We start from the raw sequence: 12500 nt of genomic DNA, 5'->3' as shown, positions 1-12500 counted from the left end.
ATAACAAGACTTATGTCAGCCTGTTCAACATAAAAACATTTGCTGCGAGTTTGAACTTTTGAAGTTCTGCTGATTCAACTACCCGATTAGGAAGATCATTCCACAACTCGATCACAACTGGAATAGAACTTCATGAGTACGGTTTAGTATTGAGCCTCATGATGGAGAAAGCCTGTCTATTAGAATTAACTGCATAACTAGTATTACAAATAATATGGAACTGTCCAAGAAGATCTGAATGTAGAGGATGGTCAGAATTAAAAAACTTATATGCATAATGAACTAATTGAACGACGGTGCCAGAGATTATTTAGAACAGGAATCAGAAATTTAATAGACCGTAAGTTCCTGGCCAACAAATTAAGATGAGAATCAGCATCTGCAGACCAGACAGGAGAACAACACTCGAAACAAGATAAAATGAAAGAAGTAAAACACTTCAGAATAGATTGGTCACCGAAAATCTTAAAAGACTTTCTCAATGAGTCAATTTTTTTGTGCAATTGAAGAAGCCACAGACCTAATGTGTTTCTTCAAAGTAAATTTGCCGTCGAGAACCATTATCAATGCTAAAATCTAGATTTTGAAGAGCCACTGTCCTTGACCTACTTACTATCATACTTGAGTTTTGTTAGGATTCAACTTCATACCCCATAATTTGCACCATGCACTAATTTTAGCTAGATCTCTATTAAGGGATTCAGCAACTCTAGATCTACGTTCAGGCGATGGAATTGATGCAAAGAGAGTAGCATCATCTGCATATGCAACAAGCTTGTATTTTCTTGGCCAAACCACATGCCATGTCTCTATAGTATGAAAAGTAATGGGCTAAGAATACTACCCTGAGGAACACCAGATATCACATTCCTATAATCACTATGGTGTCCATCAACAACAACTCTTTGCGATCTATTTCTTAAAAATTCAATGATGATACTAAGAAACTACTCACTCACTCTCAACTGTTTGAGTTTGAAAACAAGGGCCTCATGATTAACAGGGTCAAAGGCAGCTTTAAAATCAAGGATAATCATATGAACTTCCTGACCACAATCAAGGAATTTCTGTACAGCATTAGAGATTGTAAGAAGGGCATCACATGCTCCAAGGCCTTTACGAAAACCAAATTGCAAACTAGGGACAGATGATTATTTCAGCAAACTTATTAAGAGGTTTTGCTAAACGACGTTCAAAAACTTTGGATGATATGGGAGTTATGGAAATGGGGCGGTAATCAGTAGGACTTTGCCCCATCATTTCGATCTTAAGCCCTAGTCAAAGGAGTGGGAGTTGGGGAGTGTTTGAACTTAACGCAGTCAACCAACGTTACAGGAACTTACAGCAAACCTTAACGGAATAATCCAAACAACGGTCGGTTACAACGAGGCCGAAATAAATTATTATTATTATTATTATTATTATTATTATTATTATTATTATTATTATCACTTGCTAAGCTACAACCCAGTTGGAAAAGCAGGGTGCTATAAGCCCAGGGGCTCCAACAGGGAAAATAGCTCAGTGAGGAAAGGTTAAGAAGAGCAACAATATTAAAATAAATATAACTTTATAAACTATAAAAACTTTAACAAAACAAGTGGAAGAGAAATAAGATATAAGATAGAACAGTGTGCCCGAGTGTACCCTCAAGCAAGAGAACTCTAACCCAAGACAGTGGAAGATCATGGTACAGAGGCTAAGGCACTACCCAAGATTAGAGAACAATACTGTAAGAATGACTGAAATAACAATAGCGTTTCACAGACCCCCTCAGAACTATCATCAGGAAGTTCACGCCCCTACACACTGCATGTGTCATTCAACTCCATCTTGCAGATTCTCGCATCCTTGATATTAAGACCCCTCTCTTCTCTTTTTCTTCTATTACCGTGATTTTTTTCCAATTGTATGGAGTAAGCACGGTTGCCTTCTTTTGAAGGACTCTGCTTTGGCTTTGGGGTAGGGCGTCTCTAACCGCACCTTCTCAGCACCATCTGATCTATCTCTCCATTTCTATTCTAGATCTTAATTTCCCCCTTTCTCGTAACACTGCCAAATTATATTTCCACCAAACTATTCCCCTTATTCTCTACGGGTAAAGCCATGTTAGAAGTTCCCACTACGATGTAATGTTGGATTTGTCCATGTCTGTATGTTCAAATTAAAAAACGTAATATTCAGTTTTCTACATGTAAATTACAACTGAAAAATGCAAGCTAATCTCTCTCTCTCTCTCTCTCTCTCTCTCTCTCTCTCTCTCTCTCTCTCTCTCTCTCTCTCTCTCTCTCTAAGTTGATTGAATCAATATCTGTAGTTCATTATATAGGCCTCGATTTTTTTTCCAATATGCTGAGTAACCTCTAAATCATATATTATCACCAGAGCGCGTTAAGATAAGGAAAAGAACATTTCTTGAATGCATAACTAAGAGTATTCTTTCTTTCTTAAATCTATAATTAGTAAGTGCAATCTTGTGCCATATTGTATACAAAATCTAATAAATACTTAACCTATTTGATCTTTTTTTTTTTTAAACATTTGAGATCTTCATTTATATACACTGTTATAAACGCTGTAATTTTAATTGGAAATTCTCCGTAAAATTATACTGTTCTCAGCCGTATTTCAGTAAAATACCAGCGACCGTAATTTTATATTTTTTGTTTATTATATTTTACTGGTAGTAGTATTACTTCTTTACGTCAATATATCCGTTTCACACAAAATAAAAATCCTGGAATAAATGTAGCCAGGTATTTCCTGTTTTATTAATGTAAATTTTAAAAGTGTATAGTAGTTTAGTGTAAATTTCTATAGATTCCAAAGAATTTCGTATTATTTCACGAAACCTAAAAAGTTATATTTAAATTCCCTTATTCAACTTGTAAAGATAGAGCCAAGCAAGACGGTTAAAATTACCAGTTAAAAAAGAAAGAGCCCAGAAACAAAAAATCTTAGAATTCATAAAGCATCCTCAGACTTACCGAACACACAGGGTTAGCGTTCTTCTCGGCGCCTGCGCAGATGTAGCTGTCTCTGTGGAAAGAAGAGATTACGTCCTTCCCTCCTTCTTCCCCATCTTCTTCTTCTTCTTCTTCGTCTTCTTCTTCATCTTTTTGGTGCATGACGGCGTCCAGACGTGTGACGGTTGAGTTGCAGACGCTTTCGTCGGCCATTTCCACTTCCGCCACCATCAGAGTGGTCGAGGCTCTTTTGCGGTTGACTATAGTGTTGTGCCACCCGGTCACTACGCTGGTTCTCATGAAGGTGTTGTCTGCGAAATTGGTAATTGTTAAAATTTGAAGGTAAAGCTGTAAGAGTTAATGATTAGGATGATGTTATCTGAATACTTCATGGCCCCTTATTAAGATACCGTCCTTAAACGATAAATAATGGACATATGATGGAAAGGTTCGATTGATGATTGAAAACTGGAAAATAATATAGGCCTCATTATTAAAAAACACCGTAATTTTAATAGGAAATTATCCGTAAAAATATACTGTTCTCAGCCGTATTTCAGTAAAAATACAGGAGACCATAATTTTTACCATACTTTGTTATTATCTTTTACTAGTTGGTGGCCGTAATATCACTCCTTTATCTCAATATATCCGTTTTTAAAACGGTGAAAATTCTGGAATATATGTTGCCAGTCACAAACCGTCTTTTTAATACAAACTTTTAACAGTGTATTACAAGGTTAAGAAATTCTATTGCTACTAAAAGGGAAAATTGTTCACGTTTCATAACTGATCACAAGGGGTGGCTGGGGACTGCAGCCCCCTCACCCAACTAAAAATATAAATGAAAACGGAAAGATGATATTCCAACATATGTATACATATTTATAAAAACAATTATCTGCTTGAGAAATGTTTACAGTTCAGTGGCTGCAATAATTGTTGCTACCGTTTTATCAACTCACTGCCATCTTTGAATCCTTGATTATTCGTAAATTCTTCTGATGAAATTAACTGACGTGGAAAAGTAATAATGCCGTCTTGAAAATAATGAGATGTTTATCTGGAGATGGTTAATGGCAACGGAGACACATTTCTCTCTCTCTCTCTCTCTCTCTCTCTCTCTCTCTCTCCTCTCTCTCTCTCTCTCTCTCTCACACACACACAGTTGTTGATTGAAATTATTACAGTTCATATGGTTTGTGGTACATTATTTAAAATTTTGTCTCCAAAATTTCTTCACATTTCATGAACTGAAGGATCCCCCTCCAGGTAAAAAGATCTTAAGAAATGGATACCTGCCAGGAGAATTTCTCAGTATTATGCCATAAGTCCGTTAGTTTGAACACAAACTACAGGGTCCAAATACGAGTTCCTGTTATGGTTTCTTTATAAGATTAGATGGAACTCTGCCGGACAGCAGCAAAAGGAAGATAAATGGTCCGTCTGAGACCAGATAGGTGCAACACTTGGATGCTCTGAAAACCCTTTTTTTCGTCCTTTTGTGTAAATATATTATGATGTATATACTGTAGGCTGTTATAAATTGTAAGATTATAAATGCGTATTTCATAATAAAAGATGAAAATGAAATATATGCTATTTGGAGATGATAATCGAGGAGGGCGACACAATGTGGTCACCCGCTGACTGCTGTCACTTACACTGTCTTCCTCAGTGCTCTAGCTATTGCCATTTGAGGGGCATCACCTGTAGTCTGACGGCAGTCAAAGTTTAATTTTGAGGAAGTCGAAGTAAAGCAGTGTGAGAGAAGTGCTTCAATACGTTCGTTAGAACATGCATCAACACCATGGAGAGAAGGGTGTGCAAAGAAGTTAGAGTGGAGCTAACCATCACAAGGAGGTGTTGTCAGAGGCATTGTGATAATACGCCAGCAGTCACCTAAAGATTACAGCAAGAGAATAATCTCCATACCTTTACTTGATCACATGCTAAGTGGGTTGGAAAGTAGTTTTTCCGAACACCAGAACGTGTCACTTCAGGGTTTATACCAGGTTCCCAATGCTTTCCTCATACTTAACATTACAGTAGCCTATCCCAAACTCAGCTCACTCACTGTGATGTATCAAGATGGTTTGCCATCTCCAGGTATTATTGGCGGTGAGGTACATTGTTGGCAGCATAAGAAGACAAGTTTCTCTGGATCCTCTGGGTTACCCCTGCTGCAGCCATTGAAGAGTGTCTCGTCATTGATGTTCCTCATTATTCTCAGTGTCTTAACTGTGACAATGTGTTTACCAGAAAGATCACACTACAGTACCATGAACATCAAGTCTAGACTAAGGTGCAACATGAAAAATGCTATCCTAACAGGCCTTGCACTTATGCCTATCACAGGCATTTTGAGGTAATCTTAAGTAGGCTTGAATTTGAGCATGTTATTGTCAAATATGTTTGTCTATCTTTTCTGTTCATTGTAATAAATGAAGATCATTATAAGCATCCTTGAATTAACCTGACCTTTATTTAAATTGGCAACATCTTGCTCTGCTGATTGATGAAGTGTAATGTAAAATGAAAAAGTTTATATTTATATTGTGTTAAAACAATCAATTGAACTTTACTTAATGAAATAGAAAAGGATAAAATATAATATTAGATTATACCAAAAGATAATCTCTACATATATGGCTATGAATTATCAAGATGCCCCACAGCGAATCTGGAATCCGTCATTCTCAGTGTTTCTAAAACGCTTCCCAAGCTTCAGCCCTTCAGGCCTCATGTTCTGCCAACCCCCCCCCCCCCCAACCCTCCCACAACTCTCTGAATACACTCCTGATTGACTATGGTACCATGCAACTCAGATACTGAATTGTTCACATAATACATTCTAAAAAGGAAATAAACTACCAAAAGAAGAAAAATTTATCAGGAAGGGGAAAAACTAAAATTTGTACGAAAATAACCGCAGTATGTTACCTACAGAATTCAGAAAAATACTAATCAACAACGGCAAAGGATACAATACTCTACGAGAACCCAGACATTTCTTACATTTTAATGGAAGGCAGATAGGCCTATCATTCCTGTTCATTTTCAGTCTCTTACTAAAAGAAGAAAAATATATCAGGAAATGGAAAAACTAAAGATTGTACGAAAATAACCACAGAATATTACCTCCAGAATTCAGAAAAATACAAATCAACAACGCAAAGGATACAATACCCTACAAGAACGCGGACATCACTTACATCTTAATGGAAGACATATAGGCCTAGCATTCTTGTTCGTTTTCACAGTCTCTTTGACCTGAACAACGGCCAAGCTTTCCCTGTAGTTGAGGGGAGAATAGTTGAACGAGAATATGACCTTAGCCACTGGCACCTCCAGACTTTCCGCATCTCTTCTCGTGCTGAGGTCATGGTCTCCAACAAGCACCGACAGGCCCTTGGCTGTAATCCTGTGAGCACTGGAAATAAAGAAAAGATTTTTTGGTTTCTATGAGTCTATCTTTAATATATATATATATATATATATATATATATATATATATATATATACATATATATATATATATATATATATATATATATATATATATATATATATATATATATATATATATAAATATATATATATATATATATATATATATATATATATATATATATATATATATATATTCCAAAAAGGCAAAAGAAGCTAGATAATATAATCCTTTTAAGAGTAGGTGTTTAATAATTTAAGCTACACTGCAAGAAGACTAAGTAAAACACATACATGCATATACTGTATTATTATTATTATTATTATTATTATTATTACTTGCTAAGCTACAACCCTAGTTGGAAAAGCACAGGGGTCCAACAGGGAAAATATCCCAGTGAGGAAAGGAAACAAGGAAAAATTGAATATTTTAAGAACATTAACATTAAATGAATATCTCCTATATAAACTATAAAAACTTTAACAAAAACAAGAGGAAGAGAAATAAGACAGGATAGTATGCCCGAGTGTACCCTCCGCAAGAGAACTCTAACCAAAGACAGAGGAAAGCCTTGATACAGTCAATGGCACTACCAAAGACCAGAAAACAATGGTTTGATTTTGGAGTGTATGTAAACTTCAGTGTCACCAAACAAACTGAATATTTTTCATAACATAATTCTTACGAAATATAAGTTATGAGGCATTCCACCGACGTCAGGACGTGAATATCATTGAGCAGGACTCCGCTGCAAGGGTAGGGAAGCGATTCCTCCTCCCGAGGAGTGGATCCTTCATCGTAGGTCTGGTTGGCTTTTCTAATGGCTACCTGAGACAAAAAGAAAACGATGAGCGTATTAGGAGGACGTTCCAGGAGAAAAACGTCAAGGTTACAAAGAAAGATGAAGACGTCAGAATTTTTAGAAGAAAAATGCCAAGTTGTTAGGAGAGTGTATTTTGGTACTTTCTTGATAATTGCCCCACCACTAATTTCCGATATAACCCCAATACTATGTTTTTTAGGTTAGGTTAGGTATTATTTAATCTGTCGATGGATGAAATTCAAACCTAACCTAACCTTTAAAAATAGTATTGGAGTTATATCGGACATTAGTGGTGGGGCAATAACAGGAAAGTACCTATATTTTATACAACTTATAAAGTACAGTTTACTAAATTTACCAAATTTACATCTTTTTATTAGAAGCAAACCAATCATCATATCAGGAAGTTAGTTTGAGATTTTCCGTTTTACTCTCTCTCTCTCTCTCTCTCTCTCTCTCTCTCTCTCTCTCTCTCTCTCTCTCTCTCTCTCTCTCTCTCATGTTAAGAAGTTACATTCTTATAAAACTTAACAGTATCATAGCAATTACCAAAAATTATTAGCCAATTGTGCCTCTTTTTGAAAAAAAAATATAAATCAACCACATTACTCAATGAAACGTCTTCTCGAAAACAACGTTATAATTTTGGGCATATACTAGAGAGAGAGAGAGAGAGAGAGAGAGAGAGAGAGAGAGAGAGAGAGAGAGAGAGAGAGAGAGAGATTGCATAGGACTAATATAGATATTTTCAAAGAATGAACTTTCCAAAGTTGAGGTGCACGAACTCTCTCCTCTTACACAGACTTCTCTACTGCACGAAACAGCAAAGAACGCAAAGTTGTTATATCAAACAGGTAAATTTCAGTAACTTAACATGTAAAAAGAAAACTTACCATCCAAGGAAACTCGTTACGGTTTGTTTCTTCTTCAACTGTCCAAGTGGGTGAAGGGTTCACAGTTGCAGAGTCTGAGCGGAGGTGTTTGGTCAGGGCTGTTTGTAAGAAAGAAACACATTATTAGAGTTTCGAGTTAAACTTGGCTTTAAATTCGTAGTCTTATTGTAATTTGGATTCCTACGATAAATTAGATAAGAATGTCTTGATTTTATGCTATAATCGTCATATTATTGCAATATATTATCGTGACCCGTGACCTAGGCTGACTACTGATATCAGCTGTTATTCCTTTGGCCGATAGTTTCTCTGGTCGCTGCAACCTCACCATCCTTGTGAGCTAAGGATGAGGGCTTTGGGGAAGCCTATAGGTCTATCTGCTGAGTCATCAGCAACCATTGCCTGGCCCTCTTTGGTCCCAGCTTTGGCGGAGAGGGGACATGGGCGCTGATCACTTGTATATATAGTCAGTCTCTAGGCCATTGTCCTGCTCCATCTATAGGGTAATGTTACTGTCCCTTACCTCTGCCAGTCTAGAGGACCTTTAAACCTTGAAGCTAATTTGGGGCTTGTTGAACCAGTTACAGCTGAAATTGACTATTACCAAACAGTGGACGCAAACTTCATAAAGAATGCCGAAAATATTCATACTAGTTATCTATTTCTTGTAGATTATTTTGCGAAAATATCAGCTTTAGAATGCAATAAACAGCAAATAAGGTTAGGTTAGTCAAACCAACCTGCTTTTTATCTAGAGTTCCTATTCGTTTATTACGAATATTCTAATCCGAAAACTATTTTCTTTGCTTCAAAAAAGTGAAATTACATTTCAGATATTTGCATATAACATTCAATTGTTATTTCTAACCCTCCGTATGGAAGTTGAACTCTTCTTGGGATCATTTCAGGAGTTTAAGGATAGATCAAGAGTGTCAGAAGCAAGGGTCAGACCAATATCCTAGCGACCAACCATGCAAGCATTATCAGTACCCTGCCACCCTATACATCCAAGTAGGACCAGAGAGAACAAGAAAATGGATGCTGTTGACTAAGTAAATAGACTTATAGGCTTCCCCCAAAGGCCCAAACCCCTCTCAGCAGCTAACAAGGACGGCGAGGTTGCAAAGACTATTGGAAACTATCGAATTTAAGCGGGGATCTAGTCAACGACCCATGGGTTGCAAATCGAACGTATCCGATAGACTGTCACAGTATGCCATATCACCGTATAAATAGTTGATTACAAGAAAACAGATAATCTTGAACTATGGCTATAAAATATTAATAGCGTTCTCAAGAAGCATTAATATTCCTTTACTTCTAATCCTCGAAGACTCTTTATTGCATCCTCATTTTTTTATCAATTGCAGTAACCACAATGCAGTTTTTAACTGAAAAAGAAACGTCTTCACAGTCTACAAGCACAATAAGCAGCTATGTTTCTCTCCGAATGTATTTTACAATCTATCTGTGTACTGTGTATCATTTATGTTTTTAAATCTCTTACCTATCTATCTATTTAACTCTCCTCTAAGTAAGACTGAATGGAATTTTTCCTACTGCTAATTATTCGATCTAATTTTATTTACTAACTATATAACTCTAGTTCACTTCAATTAACTGAGATTTTTATTTGTGCTGCAGACTGTTGCAATTGCGATTAAAGCAACATCAATGTTATGATGTCTCTGAAACCCTTCACATGACTGCCGATATTGCACAATGATATTGAGCAGTGTAGGGAAAACAATGAGAACGAGTCAATATATTAAGTTAATAATAATGATCGTGTAGGGTCCACCTAAGAATGTTGGTTTTACCCGAGTACTTTCCAACTACAAACGTATTTCTTATCACAATGATATCGCTTCTAGATCTCTCGGTTATTTGAATAAACAAGCACAACTCTTTGTAACCAGGACTTAATACTACCTTTTGAATAAGGATCGCTTCTCCTCTTGAGGACTTTCATAAGTTTTTTCTTCAACTTCTCCTCGGGTGAACGTTGACTCCTTTCAGGGTCAGTGGAGTCTTCTTCATCAAGTCCCATTTTCTTGCTATTTTTGACGGTAGTTGTGTGCGAAGTCCCTTCGTCTCTCTGGCTGCTTTCCTCCTCAGCCACAGCTAGTAAAAGATCGAATTGTTTAAACCTCAGCACTGACGTGTTCTTATTTCAAAATCGCCTTTTGTCGAAGGCTAAGTCTCTCACACATTAGTCTTTCATATTCATGACTCTCTTTGAGTTAAGATAAATGATTCTCAGAACAATCTAAAATAAACGTAATGAACTGTTCAGCCTGGCTGAGATAGAATCAAGACTGACGTCCAACTAACTGCAAGAGAAACATGTTAGAGAAAATGAAAACTGGCAAGAAGGTTCATGGGTGAACTCACGACGTCTTTGTTTGGTAGCCGACTCCTCTAGCTCGATTCCACCATCATCCTCCCTGCTGTGTCGACCAGAATAGTCCGGTGGGTTTCTGATTCCACAGTTATTGGGAGCTGGAAAAGGAAACAGAGACAATAGTATATAGGCCTAAGTGGTACAATGAAGAATCAGGGAACATAAGCTCATAAGTGGACGAGAAGATTTTAAGAAAAAAAAATAGGCTATACACTCAAGTGGTGTAATGAAGAGTTAGGGACAGGAGCTCATAATTATATGTGAAATTTTAAAGGAAAAATCAGCATATAGGCCTGTGGCACAATGAAGACCCAGGCCATGTGATCATAAGTATCTGTGTAGACTTCGGACTAGATAAAGTGTAAATTAAATTTATAATAGGAAGACTTATTTTTCATGTGCAATACATGATATTCAAAAGAAATAGTGAACAGCTAGAAGGTAAAGAGTGAAAAAAGAACTTGGCCCTCATCAGTTGATAAGGAATAAAGGAACGTCAGTTCTTAAGGTACTAGAAGAGTTGGAAGACCCAGGCCTACATGACTGAGAACTATGAAGCGCGAAGTAGATGATGATTGGAGAAGTATTGAATGAAAAACTCAAGATAGAGACGCCTGGAGAAATCTAACCGAAGCCCTTTGCGTCAATAGGCGTAGGAAGAAATGATGATGATGAATTTCTTAATAATCTGTTGTGAATTTAAGGTAGAGAACGTGTAAGAATATTGCAACATGGTAGACTGCATTATCATTACTGTAGACTTCATGGTACAGAAAAGATAGGCAAATTAGTTTGATAGTAATGTAGGGTAAGTAAGAATAGAATAGATTAAAGCCAGTCGACCGGCTGAGAAAATCATTGAATATAATTAGAATGGTAAAGGTGAATGTTCGAGTCACATAAAGTTTAAGAGTAAACTGATCTAAAAACAGAGGTATATGGTAAATCTTCTTTCTCTTTTGCAGAGGTAAATCTAGTTTCTGAAATTTCCATGTATATACATGTGTATATATATATATATATATATATATATATATATGTGTGTGTGTGTGTATATACATATATATATATATATATATATATATATATATATATATATATATATATGTATATAATTGCAGTCTGTGTTTCTACTCGTTTATATTCCATGAAATCATCCAATATTTTCCAACTAACATTCATGTGCCCCTTTAGTACACTCACACCTATAACTGCCAGTCAAGTTGCTGCACACGATCTCCTCCACGTTGATGCTGAAGGCCGAAGGCTCGGACGGATCAAGTGTCAGGAGGAAGGTGATTGGCTCTCTTTCAGCATCCTCTGTCTGGGACTTCATTTCAAAAATGCCTGAAAGAAAAAAGTAAAAAAAAAGAATATGGATATTAGTATGACGTAGTGAAATTTAAAATAAGTAAAGAGCTTCCTTAGAAGAAACGACAGATGGAAATTGCTGTTCATATTGCGAAAATGCCATATGTGGATGAGATTATGATGAGGGGTAGATGGAGATGGTTTGGGCATGCTCTTCGCACTTCCAAAGAGAGATTAATTCACCAACCATTCAAGTGGGCTCCACAAGGCACTAGAAGAGTTGGAAGTGACAGGCCTACATGGCTGAGGACTATGAAGCGTTAAGTAGGAGATGATGAATGGAGCAGAATTGAATTAAAAGCTCAAGATATACACGACTGGCGACATCTAAGCGAGACCCTTAGGAGGAGATGATGATGATGATGATGATGATAATGATAATGATAACGAAAGCATCAAAGATCTTGTTTACAAAGTTAAAATTGCTTGTGTGTTCTGTAAGTGCCGAGGCAAAAAAAAAAAAAAAGGACTTTCTTGATTGCGTAGTGCTTTCGCGTAATTGTACATGGGCATCTGTGATAACGATGTCCAAACTTATGGCTGATTATATGAAGTGGACATTTTGCTTGACCTTGACCTTGAGCTTTAACCT

General features: G+C 36.6%; 1 protein-coding gene across 1 annotated transcript in view; it reads right to left on the bottom strand.

The window, feature by feature from the left end:
- LOC137650701 (uncharacterized) overlaps nt 1-12500 on the bottom strand; it is a 32573-nt gene that overhangs the window by 653 nt on the left and 19420 nt on the right. Inside the window, exons 7-13 of the mRNA XM_068383864.1 lie at nt 11741-11884; nt 10528-10635; nt 10066-10257; nt 8134-8231; nt 7103-7245; nt 6182-6399; nt 2988-3277 (exon numbers count right to left, since the gene is read on the bottom strand). Of these exons, the coding sequence (XP_068239965.1) occupies nt 2988-3277; nt 6182-6399; nt 7103-7245; nt 8134-8231; nt 10066-10257; nt 10528-10635; nt 11741-11884 (1193 nt within the window). The remainder of the gene's footprint in view (nt 1-2987; nt 3278-6181; nt 6400-7102; nt 7246-8133; nt 8232-10065; nt 10258-10527; nt 10636-11740; nt 11885-12500) is intronic.

Source organism: Palaemon carinicauda, chromosome 12, assembly GCF_036898095.1.
Source record: "Palaemon carinicauda isolate YSFRI2023 chromosome 12, ASM3689809v2, whole genome shotgun sequence".
NCBI classification, from domain to species: Eukaryota; Metazoa; Arthropoda; class Malacostraca; order Decapoda; family Palaemonidae; genus Palaemon; species Palaemon carinicauda.
The sequence above is the reverse complement of the archived record's forward strand: the minus strand, read 5'-3'. Positions and strand labels throughout refer to the sequence as shown.